The sequence below is a fragment of the Anneissia japonica genome, unplaced genomic scaffold (assembly GCF_011630105.1).
Source record: "Anneissia japonica isolate Jap-2015-1 unplaced genomic scaffold, ASM1163010v1 scaffold2471_len1564793_cov202, whole genome shotgun sequence".
In the NCBI taxonomy this organism is placed as follows: domain Eukaryota; kingdom Metazoa; phylum Echinodermata; class Crinoidea; order Comatulida; family Comatulidae; genus Anneissia; species Anneissia japonica.
In genome coordinates this window covers 880983-904172 of record NW_022709610.1, presented here as the reverse complement: position 1 = coordinate 904172, position 23190 = coordinate 880983, and the positions used below count along the sequence as shown (strand labels likewise).

The following is a 23190-nucleotide window of genomic DNA, read 5'->3' as shown; positions in this document are numbered from 1 at the left end:
TATATATATATATGAGAAAATAATAAAAATAATGATAATTATTATAGCATTATTATTGATTTTTTTTTCACCTGCAAGTCCAATATAATCAAATTTTGTTATTTTAAGAATATAATAATTTTTCATATGTATGTTTTCTTATGACCATTACGAAATAAATGTTACTGAAAGAGATGTTATTATCATTATTATTAGGCCTATTATTAATATTAAATGTTCTTCAAAATTAGTTTGCTCTTGTTTGTAATCATAACACACTGGGTACAGTAATTGACGGTCTTGTTTTCAACTCATTACAGGTACTTATGTGTAGTACTTCAGTAGGCAGATACTCCCGTAAAAAGAATAGAATTTCAGAATAGAGAGCGCCCAGTTTACAAAATACAGTACTGTTATGTAATACTATGTTAACACATTTTCTTATATTGAATTATTAAACCTGTTTATAACAACCATCAAGGTCCAATGTGCAACTTTGTGGTTCATGAACGGTTATTAAGCCATTGCCTTAAATACAAGAAACAAGAAATGAATCATCTGTTTTCTGTTTATAGGCATACAGGGCGGATCCAGAGATGTCCGAAAGAGGGGGAAGAGTGAGATCAAGAAACAACTTCTAGTGGGGGTGGGGTCTGGGGCATAATTTGTTTTCTACTACTAGACGTGCGGAAATAACCCCTGATGATCAGGTGTTTTGGGCGATCAATAATTTCTTTTTCCTTCTCTCTTTTTTTTTTCTTTTGTTTTTTAACTTCCGGAAGGAAAACCGCCCACTGCTAAATTCTGCTAAATGGCTCAGTTCGGCCCGGCCGGTAATCAGTCAGCACTGATATCTCGTTCAATGCGATCATAAGATCCGCCTCTGAAAATTTTCTAACCAATCAGTGGTCGGCTTTGGAACATCTTTTTACACCTGAGTGAGCAAAAGAGAGCGCGGATAGTTGATGCCTGTCTCGCGCCAAACCGCTCCATTCATTCATTCATTAGTTTTTGTTGTGTATGTTGTAACATAGTGCTAGGCCTACCAACACAAGTTAGCTTAGGCTTATATGTTCGTGAAAGGTGATTTTTTTTGTATCCAGAAAGTAAGTATATTTGTAAACCTACATAAGCCTTAATGGGCGCCTTAATGCTAGTATGTATGCCATACCATATGCTTGGTGGTACATTGGAAATACTGGGCCCAGAGTAGCCGCCTAACTAGCCTAGGCTAGGCTAGGGTAGAGAAGTACACAAAAAAAAAACTGCCTCAATCAAACTAACTGGAGAGGAGGAGTAGTCCTAGGGCCTTGTCAGGGAGCAGGCCGGGCTTGTTATGTTCTGAGAGGTAAAGGTATCGTCTAGACTCGGAGGCTAGGCATAGGTAGTTAGGAAATTATAATTAAGGATTATTGAATGAAGACTTCTTATGTTTTACTGTAACTGCATTACTGAGAGAGTCAGTTTTAGGGGGACACAGCCTGCCCCTAAATGTTTGAAGATAGAATTTAAAAAATATAGAAAAGAGGAAGATACATTCATATTTTTAATCTGTTGAATATTGCTTGATGTTTGTGGTTATTTTTATCAAATTGTTTGATGTTTTATGGTTTGTTTTTTTATTTAGGCTCATTGACTGCTGTCTTGCTACCAATTTTAAACAATGGAATTCAAGGTAAGCACAATAAAAAAAAAATGATTGAATGATAATTGTATTGGAAACAATTATTTCAGTTTCTGGTCACCTGTAAGTACAGTAAAGTCTTACTTTTTGTTGACAGCTGTACATATTGGTGTAAACCCAATAACTGTTTTGCAATTTAAACTGGTATATCTTATGTATAATGATATAAAGACTATTGGAGCTGCAGCTTGAAGGTGCCGGCTTTACAAAACCATGTTTTTTGGTTCAAATCCTGTCAAAACACTGGTATTTTTTATGTCACAACCAAAACATGTCCGCTCCCTACAGTTAAGCCTCATAATGAGACTTACTGTAATGTTAATCTTGTGCAAGGTATTGCCACCTATATGGACACTATACTTGCTAGTATTAGCAATTCTTGGCGAATGTTCAGACATTAGAATGACCCTACACAAATTCTTGGTACTTAAACTTATCTTTACATTTCTTGAAAATCATTTTTATTGTTTTTCCCCCTTAAATGTAAATATTGTTGATTTGCTGAAAAAATGGAAGTACCAAGTATTATTATGCTTGCTCCCAAATTCATGTATTAGGAGACAGATGTGGATGCAGGGGATGGTACACAGACAGGAAATACCGGAGAAATAACTGGAAAGATTAAAGCCAAAGTCATCATGGAAAACATGAAAGGAGACTTGACTTACGGAATCCAAGATGTTCCTCCGATATCTACCTGCATTTTTCTTGGCTTCCAGGTATGCTAAATGTGTAGTACTTTTGCATACATTATGGTCCACTATCTTAAAATCTTTGGAGAAAAATAATTTATGAAGATCCTTTAGTTCAGCAAGAAGAAGATTTGAATTTTAATGTTGTAGACAGCTGTTAAAATTGTTAAATATTTACTATTTAACAATTTACAAACACTAACCTGTATTTTAAAAATCTAGTAAAACATACAAACTGTCAAGGAGAGGCTAGTAGATATTTAAAATTAAATTATGGTTTAGTTTATATGTATTAATTAAAAGTTTAATAAAATTACATTTTTGTTCTTTGTAAATTTCTAGTATACAGTTACTGTATAAATATTTAATGTTTTAATGGTTGGTGTTTTAATTGTACATAATATTAACCATTGGTTTTTTATATTAAATTAACTAATTGTCTATTATTTATAAGCAGCCATGGATAGATCACCCTCTATTAATCACGAACTAGCCAAAGTTGCATCTGACTACCTCTGTTAAATCAAAAGTCACAAAAAATATAATTTTTAAATGCTAATTATATCTGAAAAAAAGTACTAATAACAAAATGATGTACTTTAGAGATCACCAATTTTGTCACATCACCAGAAATGTATGAATATTGAATTGATAAAATGTAAATTTTGGATGTTATAAATGTAAATTTTTATTATTTCTTCGCAGCAATATTTGACTATGTTTGGAGCAACGTTAGCCATCCCACTGCTTTTGTCGGCTGTCTTTTGTATGGACCATGATCTGGTAGCCCTAAGTGAACTTATTGGTACTATTTTCTTTGTTTCTGGCTTGGCAACACTTTTGCAAACTACGTTTGGCTGCAGGTAATTATTTATTCTAAAACTGAGACAATTTTAATAACTTTATATACCATACTAACCCCGGTATTCTTAAAACAAACTTTAGTTGTAGTTCGAGCTAAAACTTAAAAATTACGTCATTTCGTATTCTTAAAACAAACTTCGACTAGCACTACAACTAAATGACGCGAACCTCGACTAAAATGATACCTCCACAGGCCAAATTTTTTAGGCAGCCTAGGGTCGGGCTAAATCGCCGACTTGAAATATTTACCCCACTAAAAACGTGTTTTTGTAACTCACGATGAAGTGAAACGAATAAAAACGATTGTATACGGAGGTTTGATATATCTTTGGTGTGTTAAACAAAAGAGACATCAAGTTTAGCTTCCAAAAGGAGAAATTAACATGTTTTCCTTGCCGCATGCGATAGTTCCTAATTTGCATGTAATCCCCTCGCGTTGCAATCACCTAGCTTCACCAAAACAACAACAAAGATGGCGCCGCCCTCGCTCGGGCTCAACTATAATAGTTCTCCAAAGAAAGCAAATTTTCAGTGACTGTTCAAGTTCTTTATCGTAATATGTTAACAAATAATATAGTTAGTTTGGTAGTCGTGGCTTGCCAGTCGTCTTCATTTGAAATAAAACTAGGACTTGATTTAGTCGTACTTAAAACTTTGACTACGTTGTTTGGGAATACAAATTGAAATTGAAGTTGAAGTTGCAACTACCACTAAATTAAGTTCTAGGTCGAAGTTCGACTAAAGTTTGTTTTAAGAATATGGGCGTAAATCTGTTGCTGGGAAGCAATACAAAGAAGTGCTCCTCTTAACCAGTGTGGCAATTCTATTCTAGTGGTCAATTGTAGCAGACCCTTACTTTTTATCTCATTGTGAACTTAATTAAAGGGGCCCAATCACAGTTTCCCCCTTCAATTTGCTACTTGTTGTTTTATATGTGAAATAAGCAACTCAATCGAAACGCTGAGACATTCTTAACAACACAGGTGGGCAAAGTGCATCCTGACAGTGATTTTTTTTGTGGCCGCGAAAAACCCTATGTGTGTGGCCCACAAAACATTTTTAACTAGAAAACAACTTGTTTTTTACGGCCTGACACCGGTCGTCTGTAAAAAGTAGTGTTAAAACTGAGAATAAAATGGTATAAAAGCAGTGCATGAAGGTTTTTGGAAGCACACTGTAAATATCACCTGTGCTTAACAACAGTTTATTTTAGAACTATCTACAGTACGTGGTATATTGCAAGCATTTAAATTAAATTAAAATTTAATTTTTTCAGCCCTCGAAATTGGGACGATAAGTCCTCGGCAAAAAATTGCCGACGTAAATTGCACTCGCCTCGTCTGACTATGCCTAACGTCGATCAATGTAGTATTTTAATTAATTTGGTCATAATTTAACAAGTTCTAGACTTAACCTATTTAACTACCTAGCAAGGGTTTCCCTAAGCCAAGAAAACATTTTTCCCTTCATGGAAAATGTGTCACGTGATAATTTTGAGTGCTTTTCTATGGCCGTCTCAAATTCATTTGATAAATCATCCTGATCAATTCGATTAACAGGTAAAACATGTACACAAAATAAACAAGTCAACCACTAATTATTTAATTTATTTATATATGTAACATTAAAACATGGTATATTGTAATAATAGTATAAATTAATCATTAATTTTACGGCTGCTATAAAATGAACATATGTCACAGTATAGAGTACCCAGGCCGGAATCTACCAAAAATCTTCCACGCCCTCGTCGTTCGCCGCCGCCTGCCACAACAACATGCTTGGCCCATTGTGTTTACAGCATGCATGAATACGTCGGCTTGACTGTAGTAATTCCTGGTTTGTAAGTACGTCTTACTTGGCGTTGTTAAATTAGTTACTTTACAGGGCTGTTTTATTCAGCTAAGTGCTGGTACTACGGTAAATGTCCTATTAAATGATTATATAAAAATGATAAAAGAAAATACAGACTAGCAATCTACATATTATAGAGTGAATGGCCTCTAAAATTTGAAATCATGACAGCTGTGTTTACTATAGCCATCAAATTATCATCAAATATCATATAAAGTTTACAAAACTAATTCCCTACCTTCATGCTGAAGAGTGTTAAACTTTATGTATTGTCAAAGACGGTCACTGCATGAGCAACATACGATAACAAAAAGACCAGTTATTGACAGTCACCTCTAAATGAAATTACACAAAATATTATACAAGTCTGACCAGCTTTTTTATGTTCTAATGAAATTGTTTTTTTGTTTTTTTACCTCATTAATATAAATGAAACTGTGCTGGATGTATTGTAGACTTGCCACAAGTCTCTTATTTTTTATTATTTTTCTCATTCTGGACAGTGCCACCAACGAGAAAGTAAAACACTGAATGCAGGCACCAGGATGCCAAAAGAATGGCGTAATCTTATATTCCGTATTTGGATAAATGGGCGGACCGAAATAAAGAATTTCGACCAATCAAATGTTCATATTTTTGGAGCCACAAAACTGAGTCACTCACGTCGACTAGTTAGGCATCGACTAAAAATAATCCTCCCTAGTAAAACAGGCCTAAAATATTTAGAATAGACCCTAGTAAGACTAATTTTGGCAAAAACAATTAAGCTTAGACTAGATGGCATACCATTACAAATAACTTCCCAGGAGGATGGCTCAGACCTCTCTGGAGTCAGAAGTAGTAGGCCTAGCCTAGTAGAGGCTTGACCTGTTTTTAAGTTCTTAATTACAGAGGCCTACCTTTTTAACAATATTCTACCCTAAAGGCCTAAATCTGTGTAGCAGCTAGCGGTGAGCAAGGTTCTGTAAATACAGCCTACTACGGTTATCAGTCCATAGTCGTTCTCAGCAGGCCAGGACTGTATACTAACTGTTTTAATTCAAGTAGGTAGGCAGAGGGAGCTGGTTAGCTTGTCCTAGTCGAGACATCCGCATCTTCAATTTTTAAAATTTACCAAGATTAATTAATATGCATGAAGCCAGCCAATCACGTGATTTACAAAATCAGTCATGCATACGATATCCCACATCAAATTTGATGTGGAAAATCGTACGCATAAATCGTTTTCCCAGGCCCTAATCCGAAAAAAAGAAGTCGAGTATGGGACGCCAATTAAATTATGTATGGCGTGCACGAAGTGCAATAAAGAGTGAATAACCCAAAATTAGGGCCTGGAACCCAGGCTAGATGTATTGGTGTAGTTGAGGAGCCTTTAACCTAGTAGGAAATCTTGGGCTTTCAGGATGATGCTTATCACTATGGATGCAACATCATTAACTCTTATTCATAGTACCTACTCTATCTTGAAAATAAACCCTTGTTTCAGGCAATTCAAGCCAGATACACTTACAGTAAATGGCTAGCTTCACAGCCAAATTTTGCCAAACCTTTTCTCAACATAATGTAGAAAACATTCAGTCAAATTCTAACTAGATAAGTAATTGATTACTCTGTTTTTTTTTTTGTTTTTTTTGTTTTTTTTAAAACTAAATTCATTAATTCATTTTTATCTGAGTTTTTCATTTGAATGCAATTCTGGTCACAAAACTGAACTAAAATTAAAATGTAGCTGAGGACCTAAAGTTTTCAGTGTACTTTATACAGTACAGTATTATTAAATATAGAAAAAAGACTACACATTTCGCAGTCAATTGGCCATGGCTAAGTAGACCAAATTTGATGAATTTGGTTATCACGACACCAAATGACAACCTTGGCTTTATACTATGGTGATCATGTCGCAATTGTATATATAACAAGTTCAGCATTGTTATATATCCCAGAGTGTAATGAATAAGTTTCATTATGCTTTTGGTAATTTTAATCGTTAATTGAATGGTATTGGTAATCATAAAAATGTATGTAATTAGATACTGTTGTTTGTTAACATTTAAAAGAAGAAAAGAAAAAACAAATAGTACCCAATAGTTTGAAAATATTTTTTTGGAATATAATAGTATATCCACAAAAAATTATGGTTTATGTTTTTCTAAAACAATTAAGAGTACTAATCAAGCGAAGTCACATTTCATAATTTGACAATCATTAACCTGCAAATAATAATGAATGATATTCCATAGACTATAGCTGAAAACCTACTTTTTCTGGTTGGGTTTTTTTTTCTGGAATTAAATAAATTTTCATTTATTTGTTTTTAATTATGCAATTCATAAACGATACACACAAAATGGTTGAGTTTTGAATGGTGTATATATTTTTAAAATTCTGAGCTTGGGCCGATCAGTTAAAAAATGACCTGTCACCTTGTTGACTAACAAATTTGAGGCACAGGCTTTCAGGCTTACTCTAGCTCGAGCCAGCTTTTGTCTTCTATAATTTATTTCCTCACTTGGTATTAAATACAATATTTAAAAAATTTACATGAAGCAAGACAATTAAGAATGTTTTCACATTAATGTACAGGTAATAACAACCTATGTGGCTTTCCACAACAAAATAAAATACAACACAAATAAATACTAATAATTATGTGTACATAAAATTTATATAATGTAGTACCATAAAATATTGTTTAAATAATTAAAATTAAAATATTCAGTAATAAAATGCATGAAAATTAATACATAATAATGATAATGTTATAATTTGTACTGTAACTACTGCTTATAGGGGAAAAACAATACTAAAAAAATGTTATTTTATGCTTGTAATGGATTTACCGGTAGGACTAATATACATGTCTATAAGCAGTTAAAGTGTAGGATATTAAAGAACCAATTACTGTACATTATTTTAATTTAACTAAAGAATAGATGAAATTATACTACTATTAAGCACAATGCTGGTGTATTTGTTGACCTGTATAATTTTAGAAGGTTACTCGTTTCGTATACTTACATAAACTTTTCATATTTTTTTTTGTCTGTAACTAACAGTGTAATTGCCTAAGCTGTACCCTCTGGGGTCCTTAGGTATAGGCCCAGCCCAACTATTGACCCAATTACAGTATGTGTCCAATTGGAAGGGGAAAATCAATGATAACTGTGGAAGTATGCTATATGAACTTGTGAGTTCAGAGTTGTAAACAGTAGTAAAGCTGGCAATTGTGTTCCAACAAATTCATTAATTTTTATTTGTTTTTGCTTATTCACAATATAACATAAAGATTGCCAACATCTTAAATCAGAATTATACATTTTCTTAATGGCATGAATGTGTAGTTAATGTAATGCATGCTAATATTAGTGCATGTTGTCTTTTCTGTGCCAAGCCAGTCTGGATGTTATAGTAAGCTTATTGAAGAAGTGCATGGTAAAATTGCATATTTTATTTAATTTTTTAAAAATTTTAATTTTATTTTGGTAGCGTGAAAAAAATCTAAAAATGGTCATTTAATATTTCAAACTTCATTTGTTCATACAGGGCTGTAAAAAGTTGGTGGTCCTTTGTCCGGGACTTGAGTATTTTAGGGCTGGGCTAGCAATAAACACATAAAAAAAAAACATCAATATCTGATATATAAGGGCTAGCAATATTTTAGCAAAACAAAAATTAACTTTTTGCAGCTCTGTCATATTCAAAAATGCCAGAATGAACCTCATTATTAATGACAATGATTTGGCTTATTTATATCTACACATACACTGCATTATATAGTATGAGTGGCTTCTAATTTTTCTAAACTTATTTTAATGTTAATCTACAAAAATAACAGAATTTTATAAATCTAGATTTTTTGAAGAATATTTTTATTGCATAGGTTGTTTACATAATTGAATTTAAATATTGAAATTCCCATGTGATTTAGTAGATCATTTGACTTAAAGTTTCACCTTTTTGAGAAATGTTACTGAGTTTTCTCCCGCGCCTTTGATAAATTTTTGAATTGGCGCTATATAAATGTTTATTATTATTATGTATTGATTATGTGATAATTATATTTTTATGTTATGTTAATTTCTGTTTCATTTCAGACTACCCATTGTACAAGGGGGAACTTTTGTATTTGTTGCTCCGACATTTGCCATTCTAGGTCTCCAAGGAGATTGTCCTGCGCCACCTTTGGGTCAGTACTGATTACTGCGATTAATTAACTACAAATAATCAATTGTCAATGTCAATTTTCTATTTTGTATTTCTGCTTATATATTAACAATTTCTGTAGTTTACTGCTATATAATTTCTTATATGACAATGTCAAAAATAAGCACAAGATGATTCCAACCAGCATCTTTATCAATTTTTACCTATAAAATCAATGAACTGTCGATGATGACAGATCTGTTATCGCAAAAGTTTGATTATCGTTTATATAATATATTTTAAAGAGGTAATAAACAATAACTTCAAAGCTATTATGCTTTTTCTTTACTATACACATTTATTGTTTATATATCATTTTAATCTATATGTCATTAAGTGTTGAGTGGCATGCATGGTAAACACTTCTTACACTACTACTACTTTTGCTGCAGTACTCCATTGGACAAAATATCATCCTATCAGGCTTTACTCTCTGATGTTTATTTAGTCAAACTAATTATGAAAAAAAATCCCAAAATATTTTAGTGAATAACCAAGTACTGCACAATCCATATAAATGTTTATTTTTTGTATTTAGCAATAACTCTTTCATCACATTTGGCTCTCTCCATTTTTTTAAAATTTATTAATTATTAACTTGAATTGAGCTGTATATACATACAGGTAGGATTATTCATACCATTGAAAAATGCAAAAAGAGAAGAAAAAACCCAGATGTAGAATATTCTAGAATTTTTTATTTCCTTGACATGCAACAGCAAGTACACTCACCACTTACTGGATGAGAATGATGCTTTATAAGCTAAGTTTCTTTATGGGGCTTAGGGTGTGGAGTTGGTTTGATAGTTATATTATTATTATTATTCTAACAGTAACAATTATGTTATTCTGGTTGATGAGTTTGACTCCATAATTTGAGATGGCTTATTACCTCTTAAGAATTTACTCCATTGTAGATTCATAATTATGAAAATGTGTGGAGCTGTGGTTTGGGATGCTTTCCATCCAATTCTAGAATTACAGTTAAATGAGGATAAACAAGACAATTTGTTTGATGTACATTGAAAAAGATACCTAGAAAAATATGGTGTTTATGGCAATATGAAGTGACGAGTACCCGGTAAACAAATAATTAATCTTTCTGTATACTATGTTTTGAAAAATGGTTTTGAGAAAAAAAAACCGTTCGCATCTTGTCGTTTTAATGTGATTACTCTGTCGTTATAGGGAGAATATGTTAATATATCAACCATCTAACAGTAATCAGTCGTGACAACATATTTGTCAGTGTGGGTGTTTTTTACGTCATTCTAGTTACATCACAAATCAAATTGCTTTAAGTTTGTCAGTATTTTCTTGCTTGAAGTCACATCTGGTGTCATGAATTTTAAACGATTTGAATATTAATTTCTCCACAATCCATGCTGGAAATGTAAATATCTGAGCTATCCAGCCTGTCTTTGGCTATGAGATTAAGCCAACAGTTACTACTTACACTATTAGTATTTTTAGTCGTTAGGTAATTTTTTTATTATTTATTTTATATTTTTTAAAGCATATGTATTCAGGATACATATTCAATGAAAGGAAAGAAATGTACAAATTAATAACATTGACAAACCATACTAAAATTGGTCACCATATACATACCTGTACATACATATACCTGTATACATATATACCTGTAAAACAAAAATTAAATATCAATGAATGATAAAATTATTAAAATATGGACAAATGAATACAATACTTAAAATTACAATAAAATACTAACATAGAAAGTGATTCAATTAAGAAATGTCAAAAAGTTTGATTAAGATTGTGTATTATCAAATGTAAAGAAATATAAAAACAAGAATTAGATCACTTCTCCATGCAGGTAATAATAAAATTGTGTAATTGCCTTTTAAGTATAGTAATTCAATGTTAAAAAAAATTTAATGAAACCATTAAATATTCTTTTTTATACATCATTTTAAAAATAATGATTGTTCCAGCCTTTTGCAAAATTTAGGGTAACTCATTCCAACACCATGCTCGAGAGGTCTTAAATGATTGAGTCATTTTTAAAAATATTAGACTTTGGTGGAACTATATTGAGAGAGTTTGTCCCACGCATACTATAGTAACGCCTATCACAACAAATTTGTTTCTTTTTGGATGTTCTGTGTTGTTTTTCTTGAGATTTTAATGTTTTTGTGTACTGGGCCCTCTGGGAGAACAGTAACTTCTTACTGAAGAGGTAACCCAGTATAAAGAATTAATAAATAAAAAATAAATTTGTAAGACAATCAGAAGCTGTACTACGTAAACAATTGTATAATTAGACAATTTAAATAGTATTGAACATTTTTTTATACATAATTATAACAAAGAAAAGATTATTTGTGAATTATACTGTTAATCATATATTAATAATATATACTTTTACTAAGTTTTTCCATGTTTCAGATTAAAATGTTATAGTATTTTAGGTCATTGGTTACCTCTATTGAATCTCTTCAATTATTACATTTGTGGTTTAAAAAAATAATTTAAATGTTAGTTTAAAAAATTGTGCAAAACACAATGACCTCTGTGATTTTAGATTGTAATTTGTAAAGCTCATAATTTGAATTATTGTTTAATAAAAATTATATAAAGAAAAGGAAAATTAAATTAGCATCGGTTTTATTCTATTGTTAAATGACATGGTAGTTCAATAAAGAAAACTTATTGATATGTTGTTTTTCATTTACAGAAAATGCAACACAGGCTGATGTAGATGATTCAACAGAGGTTTGGCAAAGCAGAATTAGAGAAGTATGTTAATAAATGGACTTGTTTGTTTTTATTATATTATTATTAGTGATGAGCCTTGCATTCAAAGGCGTTATTGTATGCATCTCTGTTATTAGTCACACTCTCCACTGTATGTGTTCAATTAGTAAGCTTATGGTGATTGTTTATGCTCTACATCACAGGTAATCCCAGAATGAAAAGCTTTATTTTGATACAGTCGGTTTGATAAAAAGTTTTCTCGTTTGATTATGAAACGCGATCTGAAGTAATCATGGTTATCGTTTTTAAATATTTTTATTAATATTATTTTTATTGTTGTATCTGTTCTTATTGCTGCTGTAATTATTACTGTATTATTTACTATTTATTATTACAAGTATTATTATTTTTTGTTAAGTTATATTGATAATCTTTAAGACATACTGTAGTTGTAATAAAATTCTGACTTGTGGAACAATATTGATGAAACCACAAAAAAATAGTATCACTCTTAAAATTTTTAAATAGATAATTTCAACATAATTTTTAAGTATAGTTTATTTGGTAGTATTTTTTTGTTTTCAGCTTTTATATTTTCCTTTCATTTGTATTTTTGTAAGTAGTTGTTGTTTAGTTGTTCATTTTATACTTTAGTTTTCATAATATGTAAAAAGATACGGCCTCATGGAAGAACACAATAAATATAATATAAATCATCAAAGGTACATATACAGTGTTAAATAAGGACATGATAGAACATCGTAGGCTACCCTGTAGCTTTTCAGCGAATAAAGTCCTATAAAAGTCATTGTGTAATAAATTGCCTCCGACGGGATTCGAACCTGCGACCTGTCGCTGACGAGGCGAGCGTCATAACCACTATATATATTTATTTATTTATTTATTTACTAGTAACTGTAACTGTTTAGTATTATTATTAAGACAATAAGGAATTTTCCATGCCTTTTGAGCATAGAAAGTGCTGCACTAAAAAACAGTCATTGCTTACTGGGTCAGTTGGAGCTTACCTTAGCAGATAGCTGGAATTATAGTCCAAATATTGCTGGTTCTCCACATCAGCCTGTATTTCCTCCTTTAGTTTGTTTTATTATGAAATGTATTCTTCATTATATTCTCATCAGTATATTGATTTTTGAATGGCTGTCATCAAAGTATTCCATAGAATTTTTTTTACAATTTTATATGACACTCTGTTGTAAACAGAATAATTTGATGTTTATAATTGAAAAGATTATTATTTAATTAAATGAATGAGGTCGTTGATATGTCTGTTTTAATGAACAGATATTATTTCAGTTAAAGATTTAATCCAGTTTACAGCATCCAATAGAAAATCATTTTTATAACCAGATTATTCCAAGCTTTTTTTTTGCAGTACTAATGAAGTACTTGTTTTTTCTGCAGTACTATCGGACTGATTGTTCTGTTTTCGCAATACTTGAAGGAACTCAACATTCCATTTCCAAGCTACTCACGAAATAAAGGCATCCATGCTGTATGGTTCCCAGGTTTTAAGTTATTTCCAGTAAGTGCAAACTCCCATCCATACCACAATGGTACCTTGTAGTTGCATCATGCCACCATTCTTCATGGATCTTGCACCCATGTTTATGATATATGGAGTAGTTGTCTTGCCCATGCTATGTGCCTATGACATCTCTATGGAGTAACCCATGATACAATGAATCAACGTACACCCATGCTCCCCATTGTGGATATGTAGTGTAACTAGATTTGTACCAATTCTTAATAAGCCTTGTAGTAATAAAATCCAAATGAAATATTTGCCAATAAATTTGTTTTCATATATGGTAATAATGAAGAATGAAAATGAAGATAAAAGGATATAATAAGAGTGATTTGTTAATTTTCTTTGGTTTTGTTTTAGTGAAGACCATAATTATAATTAATCTTATTTATGACTTTTCATATTAATTTAGGTTATTCTTGGTATTATGATCTCATGGATACTGTCCATCATCATCACGGCAACTGGTGGTTTCCCTGACGACCCGAATATCTACGGTTACAATGCTAGAACTGACAGTCGTATTGGTGTTTTGGAGCAGTCAAAATGGTTCCGCTTCCCTTATCCAGGACAGTGGGGACTACCATCCGTTACTGTAGCTGGAGTGTTTGGAATGTTAGCTGGCGTTCTGGCATCTATGGTTGAGAGCATTGGTGATTACTACGCTTGCGCACGTCTCTCCGGTGCACCTCCACCACCAACCCATGCTATAAATCGTGGAATTGGTATTGAAGGGATTGGCTGTATAATAGCTGGTCTGTGGGGATCAGGAAATGGGACAACATCGTACAGTGAAAACATTGGTGCTATTGGTATAACTAAGGTATACAATTGTTTTAAAGAACATAATTTTTTTTTTAAATAAAATTACTGTACTATGTAACAATAAGTTTCAATAACAATACATATAGTGTCATAAACAATCTTTTTTAGACTTTTTAAAGACTTAATTAAGATTAGTGGACCTTACTAACATTCCCTATGTGCTGAAACGTAATTATTTATTTTATTTTCATATTACTGTAGTTGTTTGGTTTTGAAAGAATTTTTTAAAAATATGTCCATCTTTGATGCTGAAAGATGAAGGCAGCCTATTTTCAGTTTACTGAGGTTGCTTTTTTTGCAATATTATACTGATCCCCAAAACCTAGGTCAGGTTTGCTAGATATATAGAGGAGTCCTACATTTTAGTTCAAGAGTACTGCTTTTTATTTCTATCATTGACTGCATCCTACAGCTCTGATCCTTGCCCATAATCCAAAAATTATTTAACCTTGGCAGTAAGTAATGAATATCACTAAAAGGAACTCACTACATTTCCATTGGCTGGCAGTCAAACCTCACCATGCTATGTGGACTACTAATAATTAATTGATAAATACTCACCCTCTTATATTGTACGTGAACTAATAATAGTTAAGTGTTGATTCTTGGCAAAGTAGTACAAGTTTTCCCAGAATTGTTAGAAGTGGTAATGAAGCCGTGTTAGTTTATTTATTACACAAGCTTTCGCTTGCAATCAATACCAGCTTCATCAGGTCTGTGAAGTAAAAAATTGAAAACAAAATAGAAAAGAGCTTATGCATACATAATTAGCAATAGTCTCACAATTAACCAATTAGCAGTTGGATACAATGTAGTATACAATGATCAGAGATAACAAGTGTAATCAAACAACTAACTACAGTATTCTACTAATAAGTAGAGCTGTGCAGTCATGGAGCTAATTATGAACAATGGAGTCACTAACAAGCTAAATCTTATAGTGGCTGAGAAAGCCTAGATCTATATTAAGGCCACTATTAATGCCATCAAATTTATGAATAAATGTTTGTTCGGCAATTAATCTATCGTTTCTGTTTTTAAAGCAGTTACTTACAGCTACTTTAAAGTGTAATATTATGTCCTGGTGAATTAAAATGAACTGCAATAGGCCTATCTTTGTTGTTGTGAGGAATGTCAAATTTATGAACATTCATGCGTTGTCTGACAGTTTGGCAAGTTTCTCCTATGTAAATAGTACCAGGACATTCAGTGTATGTAATGGCATAGATGTTGTTAGATGAAAAACATGAAAATGATCCACTGATGTTGTAAGTAACTTGATTAGGCCTTGTAATGGTACTGCTAGTGTTGATATGTGGGCAAAGTCGGCATTTCTGTTGGTTACATGGAATGGTGCCCTTAGTGGTGGGGGTGAGGGGTACTTTGTTAGAAGTAAGCTGTTGTTTGAGGTTGGGTGGTTGGTTGTACGCAAGCATAGGTTTGTTAGGTATGATTTTATGAAGTACAGGGTCACTATCTATTATAGGTTGTAGATCGTTGATAATGTGTTGTAATGGTTTAACGAGTGGATTATATGTGACGATAAGTGGGACACGATGATCGGTCTCCTTCTTTCTGTAGGTCATGAGGTTTTCTCGTGGTATCTTAGTGGCTTTAGAGATTTGTTCATTAACAAGTTTGGAATAGTAGTGCAGGTTGTTGAATGAATCACGGAGGTGGTTGAGTTGCTGTTACTTAATCAATAATGTCAGAGCAGATACGATGACGTCTAAGGGCCTGGCTATGAACAATAGAGATAAGTATTTCTGTCTGTAGGTTTACGGTAGATAGATGTGGCTAGGTTACCATTGCTGATCTTAATTGTGACATCAAGAAAATTGACACGAGTGTATGAATGTATGCATAAGCTCTTTTCTATCTTGTTTTCAATTTTTTACTTCACACTCCTGATCAAGCTGACATTGACTGCCAGCGAAAGCTTGTGTTAAATAAATAACATCAAAGTTAGTCTCAGAGTGCTGCCTTTTAATTTTCCCAGAATTGTTAAAACTGAAGATGTAAAACAAAGGGCCATGAAGGGATTCAGATCAAAGTGAATTGTAAATATCTAAATAGTTTCAAAGGTGTAACTCATTAATTAATCAATTATGAATTAATTGAAAAATTAATTATTTTACTTTTAAAAATGGTAAAAATAGGATTTATTTAATTTCAATAATATTTTATTATTTTGTGTTTAATCCAAATCAAAAAACCACGCAGTTAACCATAATAGAGCATCTTACTCAAATCGATAACTTAATAAATGACTGAAACTGACGTAGAATAAAACCCACATTATTATGACGTATTAAGAGTGATTTAATGAATGTGTGAAATATCTAATTTCAGGTTGGAAGCGTGCGAGTTGTACAAGTGGGAGGCTTCATCATGATTCTGTTAGGCTGCTTTGGCAAGTTTGGTGCCCTCTTTGTCACAATTCCAGATCCAATTGTTGGTGGTTTATTTTGTGTGATGTTTGGTATGATAACTGTTATTTCTATTCTCATGCTTCTAGTTCAAGGGCATACATAACATTATAATCTAATGCGTGGTATTGTTATGTTACACAGCCTTCACACTTGACAGGTTTTACTCTTGATTATGCTGTGTTTTGAATAAGTCGTCAGTTTGTCTGTTAATTGCAAATATGCTGTCTACTAATTAAATATATGAAGTCAGCTACTAAAAGAAATATCTTTTAATATCCTGTTATTTGATTTTGTGCATTGTTTATCGTCATTGTTACAAGGAATTTCTTATGTCCTGTTTCTGTTTAATGAAGAATTTGGTTGAATTTATTGTACTATAATAAATACAAAAATAAGATGAACTTTCATGTCACATTCTTTGTGAAAAATATATTTTTAACTAAAGTAGTTTTTAACAAATAATATTTGTTTACTGTTATCCTTATTAGATTAAAATATACTATGCAATTTATAATACTATAAAATTATGGATTTTTGATTTTTTTTAGTATAATTAGGAACTAAACATATTATTTTTTTTTTAATACTAGTATATGTACATTACCTATATCTAATGTTTCAGTGAAATACATACATGCCAAGTTGGAGGTAGCTAGTGGCTTGAGATAACAGGAAATAAACACAACTGGCATGGGTTGAGGGTCCGCCTAGGGCCTGGTAAAATTTTGGGCTTAGATGCTCTCTGGTGCACACTGAAATAGATATCTAGTGCTCAAGTAGAAATGACGTAATGTAAAGCGCCATCAGTGTTCCTAAAATCAAAAAATTTTTTAAATGCTTGCTAAAAAATACCATGAAGCCTCCGTGGTCTAATGGTTATGACGCTCGCCTTGACAGCGAGAGGTCAGAGTTTTTATTTGTTTTTAAATGAATTGTATAAGATGTGTATAAGAGACAGCACACACACACACACATTGTTTGTGAGGTTCTACGTGTGTTTCGGTACGATAACAAAAGAATATAGGAAACGAATACCATGTATAGACTTTAGAAACACCAAAACCAATATTTCGACCTATCCTCACGTAAAGAATAAACAATGCGGACTATAATGAGATGTTTATTTTTAGACGTTTTGAAAACAAAAATACTCTAGGACCCGCTAGAGTAGTGTTGTCTCGATCGCCATACCTCTCCTTCCCCTTGTTTCATTCTTTGTTTATAGCAAATCAATTATGTAATTTTTAAAATTTACTTTTGTAGGTATGGTGACAGCAGTCGGTTTGTCTAATCTGCAGTTTGTTGATTTGAATTCCTCTCGCAATCTATTTGTCGTTGGCTTTTCATTGATCATGGGATTAGTAATTCCCAATTGGTTGAATGAAAACCCAACTGCAATTCAGACAGGTAAGAACATAATTCTTTTTTTTTAAGATTAGAATATTTATTGTTATTGCAGTCAAATGACTATTCCAGAATGGTTTGTTGTACTCTTGTTTAATGCTAAATGCTGCTAATTGAGTAGTAGTCTTCCTTAGGGTCTAATTCATCCCTGCCTCTCAAAACAAACTAGCCTAAGCTAAGCCTAGTTGGCACGGACACTACTATTGTGTATACTATAGATTGCAAATTTGTAGGGGCAGAACCCAACTTTACCCCTTGTATGTCAGGTTTAAATTTATGATCATGTTAGTGTATTGAGTAATTGCATTATCTTTTTTTCTAATTTTTGATTGATTTTATACAAATTTTTAAGACAATTTTATTGATTATTGAGAATAACATTTATATTGTATTGTTTTTTTACAATAGTTTTAAATTTTATCTAGAATTTATTTTCATTGTGCTTTTTATATTTTACTCGTGTTACTCTGTATGTTTTGTGTTCGTTGAGGGCCTCTTTGACTTTGAATCAGCCTCGCTGGCATTTGGATATGTAAACTATTGCCTTTGGTAATCTTGCCATTGATTTCTGTTTTCAATAATTCGTACTTGCCTTTTAAAGTGCTTTTGAAATTTAATTGATTGTTCTATTTAAATGCTTTTATGAAAATGTTTAATGCTGATTTTTGACATTTTGTGGTGTACCCCATCGGAAACACACTTTATAGTTTAATTGGTTATCCAGATTTTTTTTCTTATTGTATCCTGTATATTTATAGTGTTTTATTTGTTTTTAAATGAATTGTATATAGAGAGAAATCAAATAAATTCAATTCAATTCAATAGAGCTATGGTCATAAAAGAAATTTGAATAAATAAATAATTTTTCCCCAGGCATCTCTGAAATTGACCAGATCATTACAGTTCTGCTGAGTACCAGCATGTTCGTTGGCGGTATCCTTGGATTTCTCCTTGACAACACCATTCCAGGTAATTGACAATGCAGGCCTCACAATCAGTTTTTAACAAGCTGAATTAAAATAAAAATCTATTGAACGTGAAGTCATACCGTAGTACACATTGCCATCACTGGCTAGGAGGTTATAATAATAATAATAATAAAGTTTAAACATAGTGCACCATGGCAGCAAGGCCTCTAAACATTATAAGTGTGGCCAATGTATCAAACACGTGGAACACATACTCAACTTCTTGAGGTAAATTCCATAATAGTGCAGCTACAGTAGTAGAAGTGGTTGGCGCATCGATTGTGGCTTGGACTCCCAACCACGAGGTCGGGGGTTCGAAACTCTCGCTGTGCAAATCGCTTGTGTCCTTCGGCAAGGCACTTTATCTATGGTTGCCTCTCTCCACCCAGTAGTACAAGTGGGTAACTGGTAGGTTCGAACACAACTGCGCTGATTACTAGGTGCAATATTATGGTATTCTCCCCAGGGAGCTGAGTATGTGTTCCATGTGTGTTTGATCCAATGACCGGGGTAGTAATGTGAAGCACTTAGTGGCATTGTGCATGAAGCGCTATATAAGACCGACATATTATTATTATTAATCAGCGAATTTGCTTACCATCCAGGATGGAGAGACAACTGAGGGATATTCACAGGGAGGTTTCAATGTTTAGAGCCTGTGTCTGTCCTTCTTTAAGCTTGGTTGCTGTGTATGAACATCAGGAAGACAACAAATAGCTACCGAAAGGATAAACTGAAATAGTAACTTGATTACTACTAGTAAATATTGTTATTCTAGATGTTTCTAGAATAGTACTTAGTAGATAATTAAAAAATCCGATTTTGTCTTCTGTTGCAGGAACTGATGAAGAAAGAGGTTTATTAAAGTGGCGTGAGGTTTATGGGAAGAAAAATGTTGACCAAGATGTTGTTAATGAAATCTATAATTGCTATGACCTACCCTGGGGTATGGATTACATTCGCAAGTGTAAATTCCTTAAATATGTACCCATCTCTCCCACATTCACTGGGTTCGCCAGACAAAGTAAGTGTTGCACACCCTCTTCATATATTGACAAGTACTAATGATGCTCTAGAAGATGCCCTACGTAACGTAAATTAAGTCTCAGTATGAGTCTTGGGAGTGGGGTTGTTTTTGGTCGTGAGAAAAAAATTATGTTTACCGTGACAGGAATTCAACCCAGGACCTTGGGATTGGAAGGCAAGCATATTAACCACCAAGCTATTCACTTCTAGTAAAATAAACAAAAACCACAACAAACACACAGACCATTGCAGATTTTCTGATGTACCTCCTTTGAATTAATTTCCCCAATTACCAAAAATCATTCACTATCTAACATGTATTTTTATGTCAATTGATCGTCTAGCCCAAGTATAGTCACTTTTGTCGCTATCATTCTGGGTTACCACCTTATTTTAAAATCTCTTCTAAAGCTCTCCTTTTTATCATTAAAAAAAGCCTCTAAACCACCCTTGGATATAACATAGTTGGTGGACATTGTGTCTATGCAATGATGATGAAGATCCTGATGGCTCCATTCCTGATTGGATATAATTACATTACCTTATTTTATTGACAACATTCTCTAAAAAAAAGTGCTATCTCATGTGTTGCTTAAATTGGGCATAATATGCTTGTAAACCTGTCAACCCCTTTGTATTATTTCAGGATATTCAAGTGTGCGAAGTACGGAATCAAGTAGAAGAAGGAAAGAAAAAAATGGAGATTCAAACCAAGGCAACCCCCAAGGTATAGATATGGCCAGTGTGTAGGAATGCAAAGACAGGCAATCCAGGCTTTCATCAGAAGTTAATAAATGATTCAGGGATTCATAAACATGTTAAGGAATAATATGACAATTTAATTAACCAAACTGGTTTTTACTTATTGATAATCATCTGATTATCCTCGCTGCCCAATGTCATGAATTCCTCATCTTCTTGTTAAATCTGTAGTTATGTTACAGCACTATTAATAACAGTACTTGTTGACAAATCCAAATTGCTAATTATATCTCAATAAGACAACAATGCCTTGCATATTAATTAGGTGATTGTAAAGTAAATTATTACTATCTGAGTAGTAGTGTGTATATTGAATCTGTAGTTTGAAAAATAGGGTTCTCATTAATTCATCATGTACAGTACATCTATTTTGATCATTAATAATCTAATTTATAAATAATATGTGAAGTACACTGTTTTGTTTTCTTTGTTCTTACATACACTTAGATTCCTTAAGATGAATCAATAAAACATTGGTTTTAATTTAAAAACCTAAATGCACAATGGTTGGAAAAGTATTGATATTTACAGAGATACACAGTGTTGCAAAATGCTAATAGAACTGTTTAGAAATTACCAATGGTACATAAAATAATAATTTGAAGTTTTTTGTGTGTATAAAATACATGCATTTTAGCAAAAACAAAATATTATAACGTAATTTTAACAATACACAGAAAAATCGTGCGTAATTCTATATTTGTATACTGTACATTTAAACAATTTAATAACATTTTAATTATCAATTAATTAGCAATTTTAACAAAATTACTCAATGTGTATGGCTATACCGGTATATGTAAGATATTAAATAGCATATGCAATAATGCAATTATAATGCAACATACAATTGTGAAGAAATGGTAAATGAATTAGACTAGAAGGTATTAAATTTCAATAAGTATAACTACGATTGCTGTAAGCTAGAAGGCATTCAAATAAGTTTGCTTGATAAGTATTTAACTTAAATATGCATATTTTGTGTCAATAATTAAAATAAGGATAATGTCAGTATGCATATTTTGTGTCAATCTTTAAAAAGAAATAATATATAACAGGGTTGTTTTTCACATATGACATTAATAAACAATGCTCAGATTGTTTTATAATGTCAAACAGTATGCCAAACATTTTGGTTAATTCCATGTTTTCATTACTTTTCTGTTTGAATGGGTTTTTCTTTTTAAATGTTATTTACTACTTAAGGCTAACAATGTATATTTATCATTTTTATTTATCAGTTCAAGATTGTGTTTCATGATTTCTTGCCTAAAATATTTTGTCATTGCATGTTATTGCATGTACTGTGTGTGTAACTTAATAAATGTAACACATAGCAATTATAATCTCAGTTAAGTTTATTTCTTGCCAATATAAAATGCAAAGTGTACATGATTAAAATGCTATTTAAATTGCATAACTGTATTGGGATCCAAAATAGAAAATAAAATGGCACAAATGAACAGTGAACCTACACTCACAAATACTACATAACTTGAATTAAGTATATTTGTCTCGTTGGATATAGTATTAAAAGCAGAAGTAATGGTAGAAATGATATTGCTGTTGATAGTCATCATTTTTTGCCCCCAAATATGTTATAAATACAAAATATTATAAATCCGAAGCAAAACACCAACACAATTGCTGTGTGGCAGGGTAGTTTAAAAAGTACTGTAAATGAAATTTAAAAAATTGAAAACCACAACAAATTTACAAGCAAACTGATTTTTAAATTACACAATTACAGAAAATCATTCACTATCTAACCTAGATTGGTCTGTCAGTTGCTTGTACAGACCTAGTATAGCCTTTTCATTTTCACTATAATCCTGCCCTACCTCCTTATCTGAATATCTCTTCTAAAATCCATGTTTTTATCATTAAAAAATGCATCTTTAATCCACCCTCAAACGTAACATAGTTGGCTGACATTGTTTGAATATCCTGATGGCTCCATTCCTGATTGCCTATGCTTATTACATTCCTTCATTTTGCTGACAACATACTCTACTAATGTGCTATTTATGTGTTTGGTTATTGGGTAAAATATACTTGTAAACCTGTCAGCCCCATTCTTTGAGCTTAGACGAGACACTATTATACCTTGTTTTGCAAACTTATAGAGGAGGGTAAAAAAAAAATTGTTTTTTTATTTTCCACATTTATGCCAAAAACATCCAGATAGAAAATATAAAAATAAAATTTTACTGTGTGAATGTAAACA

At 32.1% G+C, this 23190-nt stretch overlaps 1 protein-coding gene across 1 annotated transcript; it reads left to right on the top strand.

Moving 5' to 3' along the window:
• Positions 1 to 945: 945 nt before the first annotated feature.
• Positions 946 to 22521, top strand: LOC117106785 (solute carrier family 23 member 2-like). Its single transcript, XM_033248228.1, has 14 exons — positions 946 to 1085; positions 1607 to 1654; positions 2221 to 2382; positions 3061 to 3218; positions 9168 to 9259; positions 11978 to 12039; positions 12135 to 12163; positions 13405 to 13543; positions 13959 to 14369; positions 16724 to 16853; positions 18067 to 18210; positions 19081 to 19176; positions 20014 to 20199; positions 20848 to 22521. Exons 2-14 carry the CDS (start codon positions 1643 to 1645, stop codon positions 20949 to 20951), a joined length of 1725 nt encoding a protein of 574 aa, XP_033104119.1. The 5' UTR covers positions 946 to 1085; positions 1607 to 1642; the 3' UTR covers positions 20952 to 22521.
• Positions 22522 to 23190: the final 669 nt, after the last annotated feature.

Bases quoted from the DNA above. Each gene is read 5' to 3' on its own strand.
- LOC117106785 (XM_033248228.1), top strand. The intron at 13,544-13,958 runs GTAAGTGCAAAC...ATATTAATTTAG, and splicing joins CAGGTTTTAAGTTATTTCCA to GTTATTCTTGGTATTATGAT. The intron at 16,854-18,066 runs GTATGATAACTG...TTACTTTTGTAG, and splicing joins TTTATTTTGTGTGATGTTTG to GTATGGTGACAGCAGTCGGT.